This window comes from Bufo gargarizans, chromosome 3 (genome assembly GCF_014858855.1).
Source record: "Bufo gargarizans isolate SCDJY-AF-19 chromosome 3, ASM1485885v1, whole genome shotgun sequence".
Taxonomy (NCBI): domain Eukaryota; kingdom Metazoa; phylum Chordata; class Amphibia; order Anura; family Bufonidae; genus Bufo; species Bufo gargarizans.
The window spans coordinates 67,410,783-67,436,308 of record NC_058082.1 but is presented as its reverse complement, the minus strand read 5'-3'; the positions used below and the strand labels follow the sequence as shown (position 1 = coordinate 67,436,308).

Here is a 25,526-nt window from a genome sequence, read left to right as displayed (position 1 = left end):
TTATCATCCAGCCTGAGCCCCTGTGATAAATCTGGTGCAGATCTAGACAGCCTAATTTTTCGCCATCTATAGGATTAGTAAATCTGCCCGATTACTTGATTGACTAGATCTTCATGGATGGCCAAGGGAAGAACTTAAAATGGTAGAGAAAATTCAAGGAGGCAGAAATAGTAACATTTTATGTGCAGACCTGCAAAATAGTCCAGAATCTCAAAAACGAGACCCACCCAAAGAGTAAAAGAGTCCAAAATCACAGCTTTTTTATGGCGCACATCTGCAAAAATCACTGCTTTATTAGGGTACGACACCTTCACTACAGTGTGGCCATTAACAATGCAGACCGACCAAACAGTGCCATCTTCCTGTGGCGTAGCTAGAAATGACTGGGCCCCACAGCAAATTTTTTAATGAGGCCCCCCTCCCCCAGTAATTTTTTCGCAACCCCTTCCTTTCATGCCGCCCCAATTCCTGTGGCTAGTAAAGATCACTCTCTCAGACCAGGCCCGGCAGCTGTTCCATCCGTTTCCTACACTGTCTATACTGTCACTGTATATAATGTCATTCTGTAATACTGTTGAGGGGGCCCTGACCAAATCCTTTAGTCCTCCTCCTCCTGGATGGGTCGCTTCCCCTATAGATACGCCCCTGCCGTCTTCATTATTTAAGGGTACTTTCACACTGGCGTTATTCCTGAATCCGGTAGGGTCCAGCAAAAATGCTTCAGTTACTGATAATACAACCATCTGCATCGGTTTGAACAGATCCGGTTGTATTATCTTTAACTTTTTTTTTAACATTGCCAAAACGGATCCGTTTTGAACTCCATTGAAAGTCAATGGAGGACGGATATGTTTTCTATTGTGTCAGAGAGTTTTGCTCCACATTCCAGGGACGGAAAGAAAAAAGCAGCATGCTGCGGTTTTCTCTCCAGTCTGGAAACTGCATTTTGGAGCACTCCGTTCTGTTCTGTTCAGTTTTGTCCACATTGACAATTAATCGGGACCAAACTGAAGCGTTTTTTTCCGGTATTGATCCCCTAGGACGGAACTCAATACTGGAAAATTTTAACGCTAGTGTGAAAGTACCCTAACAAGAGCCAGCTGCAAAACAGCCGTAGATCCTCCGATAGCCTCGCCATGTGGTTCCATTACTGAGTTATAGCTCCACAATAAAGCATTAATTGATCAGATTGGCAGCGCCTTCGGATCTTTTGCACTCTTGGCCACCTTTCATATCCAAAACGTTGAAGAGAAAAATTACTCAAGTCAGGAGAGACACTGGAAAAGATGTCTCAGGGTTCATGTATTGCGGTCCGCAATATACGGGCACTGGCCGTGTGCACTCTGTATAACAGATGCGGACCTATTGACTTGAATGGGTCCGCAATCGGCAGGATATGGGGCAGTGCAAGGCAGAGGCACAGATCGGAACCCCATGGAAGCACTACAAAGCGCTTCAGTGGGATTTCGGGCTGTGCCTCCGCACCACAAAAAAACAAACAAAAAAAGTCCTATTAGTTTGTGTCTTGTTGATCGCGGAACCATTCAAGTCAAAGAGTCCGCATCTGCAAACAGCGTGCACACGGCCAGTGCCCATTGGCATTGTGGATCGCTATTGGTGGTCCTCAGCACGGGGAACACATGCTCGTGTGCATGAGCCCTCAACTCTGTGTCTGTTACCTACCCTGAGTGCTGTGTCTCCCATGTGTACAGAGGTGTAAATGTGAATAATATGGGGTCATGGTTACTAAAGTTTGGCAATAATGCTAATTTTATGGTGAAGGGTACAACAATCGGGAACAAAGTTATGATATAGTATATACACTTTTTACCCTATTAATAGGGCTCTATGGGGTCTTTGTATGCGTTTGTGATATAGGCACGGACTAGTACAGTGTAGGTATGATTGTGTCATAACTAGGGGATATCAGCGCCGTTAACTTTCTTGAGGACTATTAAAATTAAAGTAGCCATAGGCTATAAAATATTTTTACCTCTCTGGTTTCACAGATCTTAAACCTCAAATCCATTAGGATTCTTTTCTAAGTAGGCAGTCATTTGATTCCGATCGCCCCTCCTTGGGTCTTCCGATGTTCTTCACGTCACCTTGATGAGCAGTCCTTGCAGGTTTGGATATCACGCACCTGTTCCTTTATTCACCTCCAAAATTGTCTTATTGTTTACCTGACGGGTCATCGGGTACAAGCAGGTTATGAGCTACACTGCCCATATGGTTGATCAAATCTGTGATACTGTATTTTTGACTTGTAGTCTGACTTTTAAAGGTTCTGTCAGTTTGTATGACAGTGAATGGAGCTTTCTACTACCATCGCAGTCCATTGTGCTATTTCTGATACCAGTAACTGCTTAGAACAGGTTATAGGTGGAGTTGCTGGGTGTCAGACCTCTACTAACCTGATCTTGATGGCCCATCGTGAGGATAGGTCATCAATGTCCAGATCCCGGACAGCCCCTTTAAGGACCCCATACACATTAGATTAGAGTATTGTCGGCCAAACCTGTCCTTTTGTATAGGGATCTCCCAACTCTCTGACAGATGATGTCAGGGGAAAGTAGGATCAGACACATTGAATTCAGTTCTCTCAAGAGATAAGCCACCTCCAAAGTCATCTGACCGAACCTTTCGCCTATTTCCCATTGAAAACACATACGCAGCCATTCACGTTTCTGTATGGGGGAGTCCAGAGAGATTACTTTCTGGCTGACAACTACTGAAGGTCTCCAATGGGCACCATTAGTCACAATCTCACCAAGCTGCCTCCTACTTGTGTTAACTAGCATTTGGTAGGTTAACAAGTAGAGGACAGATGTTAAGGTGTGTGACTGTAGGAGACACCATGAAGATACATAGGGTCTACATAGGAGCTGTAGAGAAAAGACAACGGGATATTTTTAATCAAGTTTTTGTAAAGTTGCTTCATTTCTTATTTTGTATGCAGTGGAGTAATAACATAAACTGGTTGCAAAGTTGGACATGCTTAAAGTTGAGCTTAAAATGTAACTGTTTTATACGTTTTTAAGCAACTCCCCTCTACAGAACTGGGTGGAACCACATTGACTCTAATGCATCAAAGCTAGTACAGAAGTGGAGGAGTTGTGCAACAACTAACCCTATCCACCACTTTTTCTGTGCGCTAGTTATCATACAAGACTCTTTACATTTTTACATTTAGCATTATTCACATAATCCGCAGCCCTGCACGAATATGCCTACCCAACCCTTCAGAGATCCATTCCATAAAATATTACACAATACCCTCCTGTGAAGTGGCTCTAGAGCCCCGTGGCCGATCATTTTTTAATAATGCCTTGCAATAGGTCAATGGGGATGGGGAATATAATTGTGGAATTGTTCTCTGCTGCAATTGTGTTCAGAGTCTGCAGGTAGCGCAGTTGTAGAGCTGCAGGGGATTCACATATCACCATGGAGGCTTCTTTCAGGGCTCGAGAGGCATTCATCTCACCTTCCGCAGACACAACCTGTAATGGAAAACATGGGTGTTACTTTATAGTGTTCATCTCAGTTTAGATATTTTCTTTATTACTGGTTTGTGTGACAACTTTAAGCTCAGTTTATAATCCTTCCAGGAGCGCCCATAAAACCTCCAAGAAATGACTACTTCTGGGCATATTGGCATAGGACCACCTCAGTTTGAGTTCTGTGTCAAGGGATGTTCTAGTGAACGACAGCATGTTTAGGAGGCACAGAATGATGTGTCCACCTTTACTGTTCCACAAATTTCAATAAGGACTTAAATTTCTCACAATTCGAATTGTATGCTCTTAGCAAACCCCTTAACGGGCTGCAATCCACATCACAACCACTAGGTGGCCACATGTAGTATAAACAAATTCTGAAAGAGTAGCACAAAAGCATGTAATTTTTTTTTTCAAAGCTGATCACCTTGCACACACATCTCTGGATATGTCAAGCCAAGAGGACAGATAAGGAGGGAAATGTTTTTAGCCTGCATGCATACCTTCCAAACGACATTATGAAGTACCACTATACATCATGCTTTATAATGATGTAATTGCACCTGGTCATGCAATACACTGGACCCCATATAATCCACCGTAAAGCAGTTGTCCAAGAAGCTATGATTAGGAAACCTTATAAAATAATTAAATAAACTATACACACCTTTTACAAGTCTTGCTATCTAGAAGTAATGACGTCTCATTTGTCTCTATGTCACCTCTGCAGCCAGTCACTGGCCTCAGAAGTAATTGAAAATGACTGGCTGCAGCAGTCACAAGAAGACACTTGGAAATCATCACTTCCAAACAGCTGGGACTGAAAATGAGGACCATAGAGCAGCAGTGGAGTGACTGGACTTTTAAAAGGCTTATTTAGTTATTTTCTAAGTCATCTCTTTCATAGCCACCTTTGAAAACATCTCGGCCAACCCCTTTAACTCTTTTTGCTTAGACCTAGAAGATCTAGGTAGTGGAACAAAATGTATATGGGAAACATGGAATCAGTGTTAAGTAGATGAAGCTCCAGTGGATGTGAGGTGACATTTGCAGCTTGTATAGTAAGACAGTTACCTTGGCTCTGGCCTCTCGCACAGCTTCTGCCTCGGCAGCCATGGCTCTCTGCATCTGCACAGGAAGGCGCACGTCCCTCATCTCTACACGTTCCACCTTCACTCCCCATTGATGTGTAGCGTTATCAAGTATTGACTAGAACACATAAAGCATGGAATCAGGAAAGACTACAATGGTCCAGGAGAAGTAAACCACAATACCCTAAGATTACAAATTTACGTCAGTTTTATCTAGTATACTTCATGTCGATAGGATGGGAACCAGATGTGCAGCGTCCCACTCATATTCACGCGGGCACTGCAAACCTTGTTATGATGTATGCTGTATCATGTTGTATTGCACTTTTGTATAAAGATCCCTGTTAACAGGCTGTTAGGTGCACTACACGGATTCCACCACTAGATGGAGATAGTACCACAGTATATATACTACAGTTCAGGCCTAGTTGTGGTTGAGGAGAAGTAGGAGTTGTAGGAGCGACAGTGCAGTAGCTAGCTGTGTCAGTGGAAGTCAGTTCAAGTGAGAAGGAGTGGATAAAGTCACAAAGGACAATAGCCATTTTACCAGGCTTTAAGGACCTTTGGATTCAAGGTGAAGGATTTTTTAGCTTCTGACAGCCTCACCATAAATAAGCTGGGGAACAAGCACCAGATCCAGGACTAAATACCTGTGACTACGCAACCTCCTACCATAGCCTGAGATATAGCCACATATACAGCCTGTTACCTGGATGTACAGTATTCAACCTCTATGTTCATAAGAGACTGTTTATATTTGGATGTAAACTGCTATCAAGACCCTGTTTACAGTAAAGTTCTTAGTTGGATTCAAACCCTGCCTCATTCTTCCATCTCCATACTACAATCACTCTCAACAATTTGCATCACCAAGGTGCTGGCGTCACAACATTACCTAATTCAGGGGCCCAGCCGCACAGGCACCCAGAAAAAGCCAATCACCATCAACGGCACCTCGATCCCCTGTAATAGAGTGTGCCCCGGAGAATTTGGTGCTGTTCTCCCCTTCACTGCACTGCTAGTCCAGGGAGGCATCTGCTAACAATGAGTACTGATGAGTACCGATGAACTGTTGCGACCGTCAGCCCACCTCACACGTTCACCCCCGTGGCACGGCACGCTGCAATTTAAAATTGGCGTCACGAACAGGATAAAAATCCTCTGTCCCTGTTCAAACTACTTGAAAAGTGCATAAACGTGTTGTGCCAATTGTCTACTTTAAAATCGCACTGTTAAAAATGGTGAAATGCCAGATTTTTGTGTTATTAAAACTGCTTGTTGTGACTGAATTGACCGCCTGAAGTATATTTCTAATTACTGCTGCAACCATCACTCTGCAAAACGCCCTGCTTGGCGGGAAAATTTAGTGCCACCCCTATATGCAAAATAACTTGGACGGCCCCTTATACCTCCATTGTAGTGATCCAGAAAGGCCGACCCTGTATGCAAAACACTGCGTCGCCTCTCCTGTCTGTCAGAAGCACTGGAGGGAGGAGCCACGCACAAGAGGGGAGCATGACGTGCATACGCACGCCCGAAAAGACGCGAGACTTGGCGTGTAACCAAGCGGGAGGAAAGGGAAGGCCAATACCAGACATCCTCCACGGAATCTATATATATCTGTGCGTCAACTCACCCGCAAACCTGAGAACCTACCCATGTACCTAAAGTAGTGTTATTAGAAGAGAAAAACTCTTGCCGGGACTGTTTATATACACAAGCTGCCCTACTAAGCACCTTATTTGTCCATCATCGCGATTCTTAAAGGGACATACACCCACAAAATAAAGGTGGCCCATCGCAATGCAACATAGCAAGTGTGTAAAGCCGTGTTTATCCTACATTTTATTGAGCACCTGCGGTTACTATGTCGGTACAGGAAGATAATGTGCAGCCTGACCTCAACAGGCCCCCTGCAGTAGCCGCAGCCGGTCCTAACGCATCACCAGCCGCTGTAGCACCAACTATGATGCCTCTAACAATGCCTTACTACGTTGGGGCACCCTGGTTCCCGTGATACTCTGGGGAAGTTCACACTTTAAGAGAGTTTAAAGAAAAAATTCTTGCCGTATTCAGGTTGTACCCTGTGTCAGTAGAGCAACAAATGGAAAATTTTCTTGGGCAATTGGAAGGAGCTGCCCTCAGAGAAGTGAAGTCCTGGCCAAGCTCAGAGAAAGAAATGCTGGATCAGATATTTGAACGACTCTACACCACCTTTGAACCCAAGACTGTGTCAGAGGTCAAGATGAGATTCTTTAGCAAGAAACAGCAATCTGGTGAGTCACTCAGAGACTTTGCATTATTATTACAGGAAGCTCTCAAAACTGTTGTACAAGTAGATCCCCATGAAGCGGAAAACAAAGATAACACACTTAAAGAACAATTCGTTGAAGGTGTTAGTTCAGAAGCCTTAAAGGGAGTCTGTCAGCAGATTTACCCCTTTTTAACAGTTGCCATTATGCTGTAGCCGCAAAACAGACGATTAACAAGGTACCTTTAAACGCTTTGGTGGACTTTTAAATCTGCCAAAAACGAACTTTGATGAGGGCTCGCAAGTGCCCAGGGCGGAGTCCACCGTGTTGGAGCCCAGGCAGCTCTGCCTCTTCGGCTCTTATCCCCGCCCAGCCTCCTCCTCTGCTCGCCTATCTGTTGTCTCTCCCCCTCAGCGAGATCCCGCGCCGACGCGACAACTTCCTTGGCCGGGGCATGCGCACTGCCATGCCCATTGCTGACACGGCATCGCAGTAGCTTATGCGCATGCCCCGGCCAAGGAAGTTATCGCGTCGGCGCGGGATCTCGCTGAGGGGGAGAGACAACAGATAGGCGAGCAGAGGAAGAGGCTGGGCGGGGATAAGAGCCGAAGAGGCAGAGCTGCCTGGGCTCCAACACGGTGGACTCCGCCCTGGGCACTTGCGAGCCCTCATCAAAGTTCGTTTTTTGCAGATTTAAAAGTCCACCAAAGCGTTTAAAGGTACCGTGTTAATCGTCTGTTTTGCGGCTACAGCATAATGGCAACTGTTAAAAAGGGGTAAATCTGCTGACAGACTCCCTTTAAAGGAGTCAGTTAAGGATGTTAGCTACTCAGTATCCAAGTTCTACTTTCCTAGACTTCAAAGAGTTAGCCATCAGTATTCTGGGAACAAACCCACAATCCGAGCCTACTAGGCCTACCTAAATATCTACGGATAAACCAGTTGTATCTCCAAAATGTTATTCTATAGTCAGTCAAGCAACTCAAGCTCCGGTTCCTGATGCAGTTGCCACCTTGACAGAGCAAGTCAACTTCCTGACCAAAAGTCTGGAGAAAGTATGTAAAAAACTAGAACAATGGGAAAAACCCTTAGTGCTGGAGGATAAGACACCCTTACCAAGTAAGCTTTTCCCTCTGGATTATAAAGAGACATATCCCAGAAATTCTGGTGAACGCCCTCCTGACCGCTTCAATGCTTGGAGACAGCTTACTTGCACATACTGTCACAAGCCAGGCCATACAGAAATGATGTGCTGGCAGTTAAAAGGGCAACCCTCGGTTGATAAACCAGTAGGTCCAGAAGATCCCCATTGGATGCCCAGATATGTAGGATCCCATCCAGAAGTGGTTCTCAGAATAAATAGGGTTCCCTTTGTTGCCTTATTAGGCACCGGGTCTCAAGTCACAACTATTCAAAAGACTGCATTTGAGAAATACTTGGACCAGAACCAGTTAACACAACCACCAGAATCCTGGCTGAGTTTTATAGCCAGCAACGGCAAACCCGTGCCAGTGCATGGTTACTGGGAGCCAACTCTCCTAGTGGGAGGAACTACACTACCCCAACAAGGTATCATTGTGCAGGTCAGGGAAGACAACAACCCTCGGGTAGTCCTAGGGATGAACGTCCTTAGGAATTGTTATACTGAAATGCTTGAAGCTTTGTACAAATCTATGCCTACTGCCACACCTGCCTGCAAAAAGGTGATACAGACTATCCGTGTGTTAAGTGCACAACAGAAATTTGCCAATGAGAAAGGAGAAATTTGCTGTGCACGCATCAGAGGTAACCACCCAGTAATCCTTAAACCAAATACTGAAACACTCCTGTGGTCCCGAGCTGCTCTTGGGATCCAAGGTCGAGACTACCAGGCCCTGGTAGAACCCATTACCCTAGAAGACCATCCTTTAGTCTGAGCTGCAAGAAGCCTAGTGACTGTATCTCAAGGTAAAGTGCCTATTCGTTTTCTGAATTTAAGTGATAACAGTATAACTTTGAACAAGCACTGCCCTGTGGCTCAGTTGCTACAAGTCACTTTCTAAGATGTTATCGGTGTACCTGCAGCTATCACTGAACAGTCTGCTCAGAAGCTAAATCCACGAAACCATACTTCAGATACATTGTGGTGGAAAGAACTCAACGTGGGGGATACCTCCACACCTGAGAAACAAAGGAGTCTTAAAAGTTGTGCAAGAGCATCATCATGCCTTCAGTAAACATCCTACAGATTATGGTGAAGTCAGTATAATCAAGCACACCATCTCTACCGGTCCACACCCCCCAATCAAGGAAAGGTGCCAGCCTATACTACCGACAATGTACCAATCTGTGAAACAGATGATTCAAACATCAAAGACAGCCATAGTCTATGGGCTGCACCTCTAGTCCTTGTCTGAAAGAAAGATGGCAACATTCGATTCTGCTTGGACTACAGAAAGAATAACAAAATCACCCACAAGGATGCCAATCCTTTACCAAGAATCGAGGAGTCCTTGACAGCATTAGGATCCTCAGCTTACTTTTCTACCCTGGATTTAACCAGTGGGTACTGGCAGGTACATATGGCTCCTGAAGATTGTGAAAAGACAGCATTTACTACCCCTATGGACCTATTTGAATTTAACTACATGCCCTTTGGACTTTGCAATGCCCCTGGAACTTTCCAAAGACTAATGGAATGATGTTTAGGCCACAAAAACTTTGAAACTATCCTGCTATACCTGGATGATATAATCATGTATTCAAAATCCTATGAAGACCACTTAAAACATCTTGCAGAAGTTTTACAAGTTCTCATCAAGCATGGACTCAAAATCAAACCATCTAAGTGTTACGTACTAAAATCAGAAGTTAGGTACCTGGGACATGTCGGTTCTGAAGGTGTCAAACCAGACCCAGAAAAGATAGCTGCAGTCCGGAATTGGCCTACTCTTACCACTGTAAAAGAGGTGAGAAGTTTTCTTAGTTTTGCAGGATACTACAGACGTTTCATCCCTCACTTCGCCCAGATTGCTGAACCAATAAAAGAACTCCTGAGAAGACATCCTAGGAAGTACCAGAAATCCCAGATACCGATTTTAAAGAATGAAGAAAGAGATATTGTTTTCCAACTCCTGAAGAAGAAGTTGACAGAACCACCTATCTTAGGCTATCCAGATTATCAACAGCCCTTCCATCTATACACTGATGCCAATAAGAAATGCCTGGGAGGTGTCCTGTCTTAAGTGCAAGAAGGTAAAAAGAGGGCAATTGCTTATGCTAGAAGATCTCTTAGAGGTACCGAGAGAAATGACCATAACTACAGTTCCTTCAAGTTGGAATTTCTCGCACTTGTGTGGGCCGTCACTGAAAAATTTTAAGACTACCTCGCAGTAACCCCATTTGTGGCCTATACTGATAACCCGCTGGCGCATCTCAATACAACCAAGTTAGGAGCCTTAGAACAAAGATGGGCCTCATGTCTTGCCAGCTAGAATTTCACCGTGGAGTACAGGCAAGTCCAATGAAAATGCGGATGCTTTATCTCGCCTGCCTACCAGAGAAGATCCCACTGAACAGATATACATATGGGAAGAAGTAGAGATGCTCGCCTTTTACCGACATTTTGCCCAACAAGATGTCATCACCGTCAAAGGTAAAGAAGTCTTCCACTTCCAACAACAGACAGATCCAAAATCACAAGTTGAGAAAGAAAGTTGGATCAAGTTGCAATCAGATAGCAAACTCTTAGGTGAACTACAAGATTTCTTCACTAGTGGAAGAACACCGGAAAGAATCCGTAGGAGAAATGCAGATCCAGAGTTACTCAAGCTATGGAGACACCGAAAGCAGCTCTTCATGCAGAAAGGACTAATGTTAAGAAGAACCCTAGATCTAATCACCAATGATCGGCTGTATCAGATTTTAATACCACGCCGAGATGCCAAAATCATCCTTTAAATGTACCATGATAGATCAGGACACTTTGGTGTATAAAAAACTGAAGCTACTATCCGCAGAAGATTTTATTGGATTGGAATGAGAGGAGATATAGAAAATTGGTGTCGAGAATGCTCTACTTGTGCCATTGGAAGAAGCGAAAGACATGACCAAAGAGCACCATTGCATCCCATTGTAAGCAAAACCCCTCTAGAAATAGTGGCCATTGGTCATGTAAAGCTAGAACCAAGTTGCTCAGGATATACCTGCGTCATGACAATAATTGATCACTACACTAAATTTGTAGTAGCTGTACCTGTTAAAGACTTGACAGCCAAAACCACCGCAAATGTTTTCTGGAAAAATTTCCTGTTGCCCTATGGATGCCCTGAAAAGATTATTACAGATCAAGGATCTGCCTTTGAATCCTAACTATTCCAAAGACTGTGTTCACTTCACAATTGTCAGAAGATTAGAACAACAGCTTACCATCTTCAAGGTAACAGACTTTGTGAAAAAATGAATCAAACCTTGATTGAAATGTTGAGGGCTGTACCACCTACTAAAAGAACCGAGTGGCCAACTCTACTACCTCAATTGATGTACTTACAACAATACCATCCATTGTTCTACGGGATACACCCCATATTACCTGATATTTGTCCGTCAAGGAAAGTTATCCGCAGATCACACCCTGGATGTGCAAGTTCCAGATTCAATTAATCCCCTACCACAAACTAATTGGGTGAGTGAACATAAAAAATGCCTAGCTGATGCCCAAGAGATTGTCCAAGTCCGTATGGCAAATGCACGCCACAAACAACAGAACGACTATAATCAGTCTGCTAAAGCAGAACCTTTAGAAATTGGTAACCAGGTGTGGCTGAAAAATAATCATCGCACTAGCAAGCTGGATAACAAATGGGAAAGAGAACCCTACCTCATCACAGCTATTCCTAATAGTGAGACTGATGTCTATAAAATCACTAAAGAAAACAGAGCACCACAAATAGTGCATCGCAACCGTCTTAAGTTGTGTTTAAAAAAAGCTGTTCAAGAAGAAATTCCATCCACAGCCCAAGTGCCTGAAGAATCAGCTGATCCAGAAGAACCAATGTGGACAATTGGGAAACTGTTACTGGAATCAGATCCTCTACAGTGGTTCCTTATGCCGTGGCTTAACATTCCTGTACCCGCAAAGGTAAATACAGTTCCACTTCAGCCAGAAAAACTACCTCATGGAGGATCCTTAGAGACCCCAGATGTACCCAGTTCTCTTGAACAAACATCTTTGGAGTAACTACAACTTCGGAGATCCGACCGGACAACTAAGGGACAGCCGCCTGCCCGTTATAGAACAGCCCTGCCTGTTTAACAGTAATTCCATTTCATTACAATTTAAAGCTACAGAGCTTGGGTGAGAGACTTATTACTTTAATTGTTTCGCCTTACCCTAAGGACTCTCTAAAAACCTTCTTCTGCCTGTTTTTGCAACGTTTAAGCCCTGTGCCCAGAGATAGACTTTAACGTACCTGAGCCTCCGTGATGTTCCACTATTGACATTTTGCTCAGGAAACAGACTCATGCCCTGTAAGCCTCCTGTAGGAAGTATTGTTTGATTTCACTATGGACTATCCTGGTTTTTACTGTTCGCCGTGCCAGGTCAGCGCCCCAGATCACCTGTCTTAAAAGAAAACAACGGCCCCTTGTCACCCATATTATACTTTGATGTATTTCAATATTCCTGAATATATATATATATATATATATATATATATCTGTGCCAACCTATTTCTTTAGCTAACCTATTTCTTTAGCTAAAAGAAGAGACTACAAGAATGGGGTTATGGTACTGTTCTTTATGCATGCATGCTTCTTCTTTCTTTATATTTTTCAGGAGACATCGTCATGTCAAGAACGTGTCAAGGCCGACACATGTTAAACAAGGGGGCATGCAGCGTCCCACTCATATACGTGGGCACTGCAAATCTTGTTATGATGTATGTTGTATCATGTTGTATTGCACTTTTGTATAAATATCCCTGTTAACAAGCTGTTAGGTGCACTACACAGAGTCCACCACTAGATAGGGATAGCACCACAGTATATATACTACAGTTCAGGCCTAGTTGTTAGTGAGAAGTAGGAGTTGTAGGAGCGAGAGTGCAGTAGCTAGCTGTGTCAGTGGAATTTAGTTCAAGTGAGAAGGAGTGGATAAAGTCACAAAGGACAATAGCCATTTTACCAGGCTTTAAGGACCTTTGGATTCGAGGTGAAGGATTTGTTAGCTTCCGGCAGCCTCCTTTCGGAACAAGGACCAGATCCAGGACTAAATACCTGTGAGTACACAACCTCCTACTATAGCCTGACATATATAGCCTGTTACCTGGATTTACAGTATTCAACCTCTATGTTCATAAGAGACTGTTTATATTTGGATGTAAACTGCTATCAAGACCCTGTTTACAATAAAGTTCTTAGTTGGATTCAAACCCTGCCTCATTCTTCCATCTCCATACTACAATCACTCTCAACAATTTGCACCACCAAGGTGCTGGCGTCACGACATTACCTAATTCAGGGGCCCAGCCGCACAGGGACCCAGAAAAAGCCAATCACCATCAAGGGCACCTTGATGACCACCTGGCCGGTGTCCCCTGTAATAGAGTGTGCCCCGGAGAATTTGGTGCTGTTCTCCCCTTTACTGCACTGCTGGTCCAGGGAGGCATCTGCTAACCGTGAGTACCAATGAACTGTTGAGACTGTCGGCCCACCGTAAACCTGTTGCGTTCTCCCCTGCACGCTGCAGATGTACTTAGCCTATAGGCAGTTTTAATGCTCTAATCTCTGCCCTGTTCACAAGACAGGCAATCTTTGCACATTAGGCATGGAAATAAATTCCCTGCAGCCAATGCTGTTTATAAGAACAGATCTACTGCAGCTATAGGTAAATCCAGCCCTGGACAGCACGAAAAAAAAATAATAGTATCACTGTTGGGTATGAGTAGAAGTTGTTTAAGGGGTAACTAAACTTTTGAGAAAAATGAAGGGGGGGCACTCTAACCCTTCAGTTTTTAGCGACTCTGCTCAGCTATGGGAGCATGCAGAGAATGGATCTAGAAAAAATATATGAGATTCATATCCATACTCTTCACGCTCCAAAAGTTAAAAATAAACATGCACACCTATCACCTAAACATGTTTAGTCTGTATTTAGTCTAGTAAGGCCTGGTTCACACTGGTGTTACTCATTCCACCAGGCTGTTCCGGCAGGGGAACTGCCTGCTGGATCCGTAACTATCATGTATAGCCGTGTGCTGCCTGAAGTCTGCATGTCCCAATTCGCTGTAATGGCGACCGGCGGAGATCCGGCCGCAGCACGGCAAATATGCCAATGAGGCGGCTGGACAAAAATTCCTCTATTACTCTTAACAAATTCTCATGAGATTAGGCTGGCCATAATAGCCATGAACACTTACATAACCTGGACCAGATCAGATAAGAGTAATTTACTGTAGATAGATACCATAGAAGAGCACTAAAGCTACAGTGTCACACTACAGGCATAATAAACAGTTGTGTCACAGTACAGGGATAAAAGAAAAAACAAAGTGATGTCACACTTCAATCATAAAGAACACAGTGATGTCATACTACTGGGGTAATAAATACTGTGACATCACGGCACAGGAATAAACACAGTGTTGTTACAGTAAATGGATAATAAACACAGCGATGTCACAGTTCATGATAATAAACACAGCGATGTCACAGTAAAGGGATAATGAACACAGTGATGTCACAGTACAGAGATAATAAACACCAGGATGTGACAGTACAGTACAGGTATCATAAACACAGTGATGTCACAGTAGAGGGATAATAAATACTGTGATGTCATAGAATACTGTGCAGCTGAATTGGCTGCACAGTTAATATGACCCCCCCCCCCCCCCCCAAGGGTCCCCTGACTTGCTTGATTTGCATAGTGTAAAGTCTGCCCACAATTGAACAGAGCAGGCATTCTAAATTGGGACTTACCTGAATGTTGTTGGCAATCTCCTCACGGTTTGACAGGATGCTGGAGAGAGTTTGTGTTCCTAAGATGTTCCTCAGCGTTGTCTGCGCCAGCTGTGCAGTGGCTAAGTGAACGTCGTTGACGTTTGCCACAGATCTGATCGCATTCTCAATCTTGTAGTACACGACCCCATCAACTGTAGTTGTCACTGAATCCTTAGTAAGGAGCTAAAATAAATCACCACAGACTCATGTCACATGAAGAGGCCTCAGCGGATATACAACCTGACCTGGTCACATACAGCCCTCTGCTGTCTTTAAAGGAGCACTCTATTAAAAACCACCAAAACGTATACTGGCCAGGCAGAGGAGAAAAGGCCCAAATATGTCTATCAAACCTAGGGCCCCAAACTCAAGAGAAACTTAAAATCAAAAGCAGTAGTGTTGGCCGGGGTTTGTGCAACAAGTCCTAGGAAGATATAAAACCCAACTCAATGGTAGACATACATCCCCTTCTTTTAATGTGACAATTAGATAGCATGTGAGGTACTAACTTTCATGGCTTACAATGAATGGTAGGATGTGGAATGCCCTTTATTATGACCTATTTGGGGCCATTCTGCGCATGGTTTCCCTGCTGTTTTTGTTCACCCCTGAAGCAAGGGAGCAAATTATCTGTACCCGGTGGGGCTGAGTAGTTGTAGACTCATCCCAGGAGATAAAGAGCATATCTCTACAAACCTACCTCTTGTGGAGGGATTGCAAATGATACGACCCTTAGATCCACTTTAGTAAAGTTATCTGTGCAGGGGAGAATGAACATCAGCCCTGTGTAGAAAGAGAGGAGTGTAAGTAAAGCACATTGTGGGCGCATATTCTTCACGGTAGGTCTAGAGGAAAACACGTGTCACCTGCAGCCCTAATAACTTGGGTTAGCCTGCTTCTTGTCAAAGATCGTCATATGTCCAATACCATGGGGCACTGAAGGACATGTTAGAGCCACATGGCATCTCTCCCGCTCATGACGAATCAATATGTTAATATGATATAACACCATTTCATTTTATGACATCGTTTACAATGTAAAGTTGAAAAATTTAGTATAAATACAATGGCCATTATATCATGCATCTATTCAGCCCCTTCAAGTAATGCAACCAGAAAATGCAGCCATGGGGCCGGGCTTCCACCAGGCAGCCATGATGCAGCTAGCAGAACCCCGCCCAATGGTCACCAAGATTTTGAAGGTACGTAACACCACATTTGCGCAGCCATTGACCAGCACAGGTGGGTGGGTTTTTGGCCGCACGTGGCAGTCACATCGCTGCATCTGCATCAAATACCGTATGGTCAGGGGCTTAATGTGACCCCGTAAAAAAATAAAAATGGCCCCAATGTTATAGGTGGGTCTAAACTGTCACAAGACAGGACAACACAAGTTTATGAGGCCTATACAAGTTTGCAGGGTAAGTAATACCATATAGCAGCACAGAATATCTCCTCAGAAGTCGTCCCTCTGTGGTGGCCATCAATAGCTGCCACGTTCTGTCCTCCTCCCATTGTCTCTATTTAAGATATGGAGCAGGGGGCTGAGGTGAGATGTGGGCAACAATACTAAACCAGCACTACCTTCAGCCAGCAGCAGAGAGGAGTGGCCCTATGGGCATGGGCCCACCAGGAAAATTCCCTGTAGGGTCTATGGCCGGTCCACCTCTGCGCATGGGGGAAATTTATCAAGACAGGAGTTTTCTAGGCCATAAATCTACCACATCTTCCAGCAGTCCGTACGCCTAGAATTAAATCTACGCTGATTTCAGTCATCATTTACACCCGAAAACTATATTAAATGATGATAACTGTGCTGGGATCGGCACATTTGAGTTAAGTGAAGTTTTGCAGTATAAAATTCTATACTATCCAAAACACTGCTAAAGCCACAAACTGAAAATCGTAAAACACTGTATATTTCTTGTTATTACTAACGTACAATACATATATATATGTACATATATCCCTTATGATAGTAGTAGACCTTACCTGGACCTCTGGCTTTTCCAGAGACTATACGTCCCAGTCTAAACACCACAGCACGTTCATATTCCTTAATTATCTAGAGAATACACATGATAAAGTAAGCATGACGGCTCCACAGAAGGTTATAGCTCTTGATACGAATCTGCTGATTTCAGTTACCTTAACACAGAACCAGATGGAAAAAGGGAAGGTGATGGCAGCAAACAGAGCAGATACTATCAGAATGATCCAGCCGCAAACACCAATATCTCCTTTTATTGCATCTGAAAAACAGAAGCGCTATCGTTATAATAACTGGTGGAAATGGACGAACCAAAAACATAATAAAACGTAGGATCGGACATCCTGTAACCGAAAATGCAGATCAGCTCAAGAGGCATTTCTGTGTTCCCCATTCTCAGTCCTAGCTCTTGCTGTATATTCATTATATTGTTATCATCCTACTTTCCGGTTTATACACTGTAGTTGGGTCGTGACTTCCGCTCCACATTTTGACATCAGTCTTAGCTTTTTCTGTAATAAGGCCTCATGCACACAACCGTATCCATTTTGTAGTGTAAATCTGTAAAACATGGATACCGGCCGTGTGCATTCCGCAATGATATCACTCCCATCAGTAGAAAAACCTATTCTTGTAAAACGGACAAGAATAGGACATGTTCTATGACCTGCGGAAAGGCTACACGGATGTGGACCCATAGAAGTGACTTCAAAGAAATAACATGGAGTTTCATAAGCGGATTTGAAATCAGCATCAGATGGAAAAGCCTCCATGTGCAAATGATGGCGTTTTTCACCACTGAAGTCAATAGGAAGCTGTTTGTGTTGTCGATGGCGGATTATGCCACATAAAACAGGAATTTTCCACAATGGAATCCGCAGCGGATTTTAGCCGTGTGAACATACCGGGGAAGTTGATTATAACGTTAGAGACTTAGGCTGGGGCAACAATTCGCTGTATGTCATGCCCTGCAACACAAAATCCATCAGGTCTCTATGTTTGCAATTCATGCGTTGCAGTACTCCGTGTGTCACGGGGCGCCTATCGCCATGTAGCCCCAGCCTAATTCATATATACAAAGATTAAAAGGGTATTCCAGTTATATCCACAGGATAAGAGATAACAATCGGGGATAACTAATAGATCAGTGGGGGTCCGACTGCTGGGACACCCACCGATCATGATAACTGAGGCCTGTACCTTGCGGCCCTTGTGAATGAATGGAGTGCCGTACTCAGCTATCTCCGGCAGTCCTTTAGAGATGAATGGAGCAGCAGTGTGTATGCTGGACCTGCTGCTTCATTATTTCGAGGAGGGGGATATGTTCTCGTGATCAGTGGGGATCACAGAGGTCGGACCTGAACAGCAGTCTAATAGTTGTCTCCTGTGAATAGGAGATAACGTTAAATAACTGGAATATCCCTTTAAAGGCTATGTACACCTTTGAGGGCCTTTTTATGTTTATCATTGCATTGTACTTATTTTGAGCAAAAACATTTTTTTCAGTTGGTCTTTATTAAAAATATGTATTCTTTTTTTGTGTACAGAGCTGACATACTCACTTACCTTTCTCGCTCTGTCCAGCGGCCTGGACCTGCTGTACTTCCTCTTCCTCACCCACAGTTGGCCCCGTTGCTGGAGTTGTAACACCCCAGAGTTGTGTCATGACACACCTCTACCCTGCTACTGTCTCCTAAGAGCCTTTACCTTGTTACCTGATATGATTTGCTCATGTCTTCACAACTGTGCATTTAAAACTTTGTTAAATGTAAATTCCCTTGTAATTTTCCATGTTCACCAGCAGGTGGCAGCAATGGATTGGTAAGGAATTAGTTTCAGTTTAGTATATCTAGGCTGGAATGGTTCATTCCAGCTTAGCTCCCCCTCTGTGGAGGTGTGGGCTGTTCCCACATCCTGCACCATGGGAGGAGAAGGAAGTTAGGTCAGTGTGCCAGCCACCCCTGTTGGGGAAGGCTGTGTGATAGAGTTCAGGAATCCCCCTGCATAGGGAGGAAAGCCAGGATCTTCTCTTGGCTGAGGCATTGATCATATTCCCAGTCTGAGCCCTTCAGCCTCAGCTGGATGACAAGAAAGCAGCCAACCTACAGAGCTCCAGGTCGAAAGCATTCCCTGAGAGCCTATCTGTGAGTAAAGTCTAGAGACCCAGGAGAAGCCATATTCCTCCTCAGCTAGTCAGTCCCCACAAAGCAGCAGCAGTATAAAGAGAAGTGCAGACGATAAATTCCTGCCACAGTTTCAGAGCTACTAGGCAGATGTCTTATCCTGCAAGCTCCAGATGTATAGTGTTACATTCCCCCTTACTTTGAGTTAAGCCGCCCTCGACTTATGATTAGGAGGGGAGGAACCAGCTCTGGGGTGCTGCATGTAGTACACATAAAGACAAACAAAGACAAACACAAAACAGCTACCCTGAGGTTCCTGCCCGCATGAGTAGGGTGTCCTAAGTAACAAAAACGACGATGGTCAGACAGGGGCAGGCAATAGTGCCTCCCTGAGTACTGCTCAAATGACAATAGGAAGAAACTAAGAGGGGCAGTAAACTAGGTAAAACGTGAAACTTTATTAATTAAAGGGAGATAAAAACAGCCCCTACAGACAAACAACATGTACAAAATGCACACAGAAGTACACTGATAGGATGACGGGTACAAAGAAGCGCCAATCCCGTCTAAGTGTACTGTGTATGGTGGGCAGGACCACTGGTGGTAGGTCGGGTACGGCTATGTTAAAGAGGTAAACTAGCCCGGCTACCGGTCACCCCACCACAGCGGATACCACCACCCTGGGTCCCAGCTTGTTGGTGGTCCTTGGAGCCATACGCCGACCGGTGCCACTCATATACTCAGTCAACCTGCCTGCAGTGTCCCCTGATGAATCCTGGGTTTTCCTGGGAGGAAACACGTCGGGACGCATTAGCACCACCGTCACTCTACTCCTCAATCAGGTTTTTGGTGGCGGGGTTATATATTTTGTGTAACATTGTGTATACTCTATTTTTCTACAGTTTAGGCTGTCAGCTATCTCGGACTGCCTGTGCTCTCCCTGTGTCTAGGGCCTCGTTAGGGTCATTTACACAGGACGAGAGTTCCAGTCGGGGCCACCCCTTGGGGTTTTTTTTTGGACCCCGTCCCGTGGATTACCAAGTAGGGTCGGACCAGGCCAAGTAGGGAGGCAACAGGGCTAGTTTACCTCTTTAACATAGCCGACCTACCACCAGTGGTCCTGCCCACCATACACAGTACACTTAGACGGGATTGGCTCTTCTTTGTACCCGTCATCCTATCAGTATACTTCTGTGTGCATTTTGTACATGTTGTTTGTCTGTAGGGGCTGTTTTTATCTCCCTATAATTAATAAAGTTTCACGTTTTACCTAGTTTACTGCCCTTCTTAGTTTCTTCCTATTGTCCTAAGTAACAGTTTCCCTCTCGGTAAACCCAATGAACCAAAGGTCTGCACTAAGCAATCACTACTGACTCACTTTGAAGTATTTTGGATCCGAATACAAAAGAAAGCATGGGGGTGTCTTTACTCTGTAGTCCCACCATTATGTAATGAAATGCCCGCAAATGGAAGGGTGGCTTTATCCTGTATTCCCTTCCCTGAACCAAAGTCAAAATATAAGGCTTATAGCACGATCACTATGGTGACTATGGGTAGCTAAAATGGCTCTAAGGTTGAGTCCTACACCTTAGGCAAAGACACAGAAGGGGAGGTATTAGCTTCTCCATGCGCTTCTGGCAATGTCACAGGAGGAGGGTATAGTAATCCCTTGGAACTCCTGGAAGACACCTCAGGATGGGAGCAATCCTGAACAAATAACAAATAACAAACGGAAAGGAGGGGTCAAAAACTCCTCTAACCATTCCCGAAGCAGCAGGGTTACCCGTGTGGTGTGGACTTACGACTTGGTCCTACCCTGGGTACCCAAGATATATAACACCGGGTGTAGGCTATTAGTATTAAGCGTCCAGATAGGCAGTATGTATAAAGGGGGGAAGAGACAAGAGCTGTAAAGCAAGGTACACAGAAGTAAGGTGCTACATATCTGGCTAAGTGCAAAAGTTAGTGCAATATCACAATAAGTGCATGAAGGTCACATTGCGGCACCTAGAAAAGAATACACACAATGGGCATAAGTACTTGAACGTTGCATAACCTGTAAACATTAGTGCAAAAAAATTTAAGCAAAACTATCACATAGAGATCACAAAAAGAGTTCAGGTACACGTTTGAGTCCTTTCTTTGAGTGCAAGCTAAAAATGTGCAAAAATGTTAGGCATTTATTAGTGCAATAATACACTCAAATATGACTTGAGTCCTTTTTTTCCTTGAAGTGCTTAATATGGACCTGAAGAAAAGTCCATAAGTTTCCTGGAATCTTTGGGAAACAGATAAAAGCAAATTGTAATCCACAGGAATAATAAAGTTAATTACAATCCAAGGGATGGTATAAAATGTTATATAAAAGCACATAAAACATCATCATAATGAGAACTATAGTTCCATGAGGCTCTCAAGTAACCTGAGAAAGGGGATAAAACAATGTGAACTGGGGCATAAAACAGAAGTTGATGATGGGGGGAGTCCTCACAAGAGTGGCCATCCAGCTGAAGCTGTAACTTGTGGCAACCGGAAACAACAAAACTGGCCAGCAGTCTCTCAGTCTTCAAGACCAGTCCACACTGTGGCTCCCAATAGTCCTTTATTTTAGAATGAGAAGGGCATTTAGAGAAGGACTTCCAGGTCCTCCTCGTTGCTGGAGCTACTGAATCTCATCAGGGGGCGCTTTTGCCTTTGATAGCTCACTTTAGCAGCCGTAATGGTGCGCCACTGCCCTCTAGTGGTGTCTTTTGGTAAAGGCTGAGCAGTCAGCCTGGAGAATGCAATGGTGACTTGCTGCAAGCCGGGATCCCTAGCCGGTGCAGAGGTGAGCAAAACCTCCGGCTGAAGGGGTTCTGGCAGGCAAACTGGGGGTGCCTGTGGTAGCTTCCAGGGCAAAATGTAGGGTTGCACCCTGGGGTTAAAGGTGAGAATAGAGTTGTTGACCTGGCCCACCCATAGTGTTGGGGGTGGAGCCAGGTCAGGGATGAGGGGCTCTGGCTGAGGCTGCGCTTGCTCTCTGAACCTTATTTGGCCATCTGGGGTTTCTTGAAGACGTCTGACCCTCCCTGCAGAGCCTGTGTCCTCCTGCCAAGTCTCTGGGGTTAAGGCAGGGGATAACGGTTTGGCCAGTAAAGTCACTCCTGCAGCGAAAGGGCCTTGAAGGGACCGCATTGGGGTGTACTCTACTTGATCGCCCATATCCAGACAGTGGCGGGTCTGCGGCAGGTAGGGGCGCTTAACGGAGCGGTGGCCCACAATTATCGCTGCTCCAGCGAAGTTGTCCTGAAGGAAGCCCACTCCTCACTGTACGGAAAACCAGAGGACTGTCCCTTTCTGTCTGGTGAGCTTAGGGTCGCCAGGCTGGGTGTCGTCTAGGACTTGTTTGACCCACTCCTCTATGGCGGTCTTATATTCCCATGGGGTAACCGGTAATCTCTAGCTGGACTTCGGGGTTCAGATGGCCTGGTCTGGGGCTGTCTCTTCTGGGCAGTAGGTGTGCGGAGCGAGGCCTGTTCGAGCCTAGTAGCAGTATCGGGACCCACAAGGCGCGTTGCAGGGGGAGCTATGGGCTTCAGGGAGCGGGCTGCTACTATTTGGTGTCGCGGCCGGTTCTGGTGCCTCCTGCTGGTCATCTTCATCGGTCGCGGCTGTCTGCGGAACGGCGGTCAAATCCTCCCGAGGACGCAGCTGGTTCCTGGGCCAGGACGTCGGTTGTTGATGATGAAGCACTTGGCGGTGCAGACACTTCCACCTCTGGCGGGTGGTCTTCATATACTGGCTCGACTCCGATGACCATCTGGTCCCATCTTGGCTTTGGGGGCTGCACCATCTTCCTTCCTTCCTCTGCCACGATCAGTGCAGGAAATGAGGGTGGAGCCCTATTCTTGATGGGCAGTCTTGAGTTTTCCCGCTTCTAGTGGGGCGTAGACATAATTTTTCTCGCTCTTGAGAGGGCGTTCTTGAGTTTTCCTGCTTCCAAAGGGCATGAAGAAATGGCGCCATTGCAGGAATATGGCGAGTTAACCATTGGAGTGCTGGTGAGCACGGATTAGCGCTGGCTGGCACCGTAATAAAGCAAAAAAAGTTAATTTTCAGAGTTTTGGCACAGTCTATAGGCCTTGTAGCAGGGATAGGCATACAATCCGATCCTGTTTCAGTAGGGGTAGGCACACAATCCGATCCTGTTTTTGGCAGGAATAGGCACATAATTCGGATACTGTGGATACTAAGGATATAGGTGGTTAATAGTCTATAGTTTGTTTGTGACACCAATTGTAGCGTACTGTCACAGGGTCCTCCCAAGGTGTTATAACACACGTCCCAGGTTAGGAATGCCAGAGTAATGTAATTGCCTATAATGTCTCCATAGGGTAGTGATAATTTTGTCAACGGTGTCTCCTACCTGGGTACGGCTGGACTCCTGGCTCCTGGCTCACTTGCAATAAATTTAGTGTAGTGATAGTAGGAGTAATAGATGAATTTTGCAGCAGAAATTATGTCCAGACCTTTAGGTGAAGTTCATACTTTTCTTTACTAAAAATATCTTGAATCCAAACATTATGCAGCTTTGGTCTTTGGTCCCAGCAGGTTTTGGCAATGGTTGGCAGGAATAAATCTTCTGCACTATAAATCTGGAGCTTGCAGGAAAAGACATCTGCTTAGTAGCTTTGAAACTGTGGCAGGAATTTAGCTTCTGCACTTCTCTTTATCTTCTGCTTTGTGGGGACTGACTAGTTGAGGAGGAATATGGCTTCTCCTGGGTCTCTGGACTTTACTCACAGATAGGCTCTCAGGGAATTCTTTCGTCCTGGAACTCTAGAGGTTGGCTGCTTTCTTGTCATACAGCTGAGGCTGCAGGGCTCAGACTGGGAATATGATCAATGCCTCAGCCAAGACAAGATCCTGGCTTTCCTCCCTATGCAGGGGGACTCCTGAACTCTATCACACAGCCTTCCCCAACAGGGGTGGCTGGCACACTGACCGCACTTCCTTCTCCTCCCATGGTAAAGGATGTGGGAACAGCCCACACCTCCACAGAGGGGGAGCTAAGCTGGAATGAACCATTCTAGCCTAGATATACTAAACTGAAACGAATTCCTCACCAATCCATTGCTGCCACCTGCTGGTGAACATGGAAAATTACAAGGAAATTTACATTTAACAAAGTTTTAAATGCACAGTTGTGAAGACATGAGCAAAATCATGGTAGAAGCGTGTTGTAACACAACTCTGGGGTGTTACAGAGTCTTGTGCCTTTCCTGCAGGACGCAGCCTGCACTTCCCTGTCTGGCCAGTTCTTCTCACCCTAGGGCCTGCACGCTCCCTGACTTTTAAAGGCCCAGCGTACATGTCTTAATACTTCCCCAGCCTATAGCTGGCTGTCTCAGGGTCTATAGGGCAGTGGCGTGCCTAGGGTGTTTGGCACCCAGGGCGGGTCATTTCTCTGGCACCCGCCTCCCAATACTTGACCACATACCTCTTATATCAAGGGACATCTCCTGTCATGTAGACCTTCTCTTTCCTTTTCTCCTCCATTAGACCGCCATGACAAATTCTTTTAGCCACATCTCGTCTCTACAGATTTTGTAACACAGACACGTTAGATTTCTCAGTTTTTCCATTAACCTCCCCATCCTGCTGCCACCGCCAATACTGTGCCTGTTGTGCTCCCCAATGTCCCAGGTACTATACTGCTGAAAAAATAGTGACCCCAGTAGACATAATTGGGGTCATTTATCAAACTGGTGTAACATAGAACTGGATTTCCAAAAGAGCTGTCAAAAATGAAAGGTGGAATCTGATTGGCTGCTATGGACAACTAAGCCAGTTCTACTTTACACCAGTTTGATAAATTACCCCAAATGTCCCTATAGTGTCCACAGCAGCTATAATGTCCCCAGTAATAATAACACCATGTATTGTGCTCCAGGTAATAATCCCTGTATAGTGTCCCCAGAAATAATAGAAATGCCCCTAAAGTGCCTCCCCAATAACAACGCCCACCACACTGCCCCATATACTAATTTCACCCACACTGCCACCCATAGTAATCCCCCATAGTAATTACCCCACACACAGTAATTTCCCCCCACATACCCCATATGGTAATTTCCCTCACACTGCCCCATATAGTAATTTCCCCACACTGCCCCCACACAGTAGTTTCCCCCACACTGCCCCCACATTAATTTCCCCCACACTGCCCCCACATTAATTTCCTCCACACTGCCCCCACAGTAATTTCCTCCACACAGTAATTTCCCCCACACTGCCCCATATAGTAATCTGCCCCATATAGTAATTTGCCCCACACTGCCCCCACAGAAGTTTCCCCCACACTGCCCCTCCACAGTAATTTCCCCCACACAGTAGTTTCCCCCATACTGCCCCTCCACAGTAATTTCCCCTAATAACAACGCCCCCACACAGTAATTTCCCCCACACTTCCCACACACAGTAATTTCCCCCAATTTCAACGCCCACACACAGTAATTTCCCCCACCTTGCCCCAACACAGTAGTTTCCCCCACATTGCCCCATATAGTAATTTGTCCCCCACATAGTAATCCCTCCCATAATAATTTGCCCCA

At 45.0% G+C, this 25,526-nt stretch overlaps 1 protein-coding gene across 1 annotated transcript in view; it reads right to left on the bottom strand.

The window, feature by feature from the left end:
• Positions 1-2,901: 2,901 nt before the first annotated feature.
• LOC122932537 (stomatin-like) overlaps positions 2,902-25,526 on the bottom strand; it is a 71,593-nt gene continuing 48,968 nt past the window's right edge. The window contains exons 3-8 of the mRNA XM_044287011.1: positions 16,969-17,072; positions 16,813-16,885; positions 15,521-15,603; positions 14,800-15,003; positions 4,572-4,706; positions 2,902-3,500 (exon numbers count right to left, since the gene is read on the bottom strand). Of these exons, the coding sequence (XP_044142946.1) occupies positions 3,312-3,500; positions 4,572-4,706; positions 14,800-15,003; positions 15,521-15,603; positions 16,813-16,885; positions 16,969-17,072 (788 nt within the window). The 3' untranslated portion in view covers positions 2,902-3,311. The remainder of the gene's footprint in view (positions 3,501-4,571; positions 4,707-14,799; positions 15,004-15,520; positions 15,604-16,812; positions 16,886-16,968; positions 17,073-25,526) is intronic.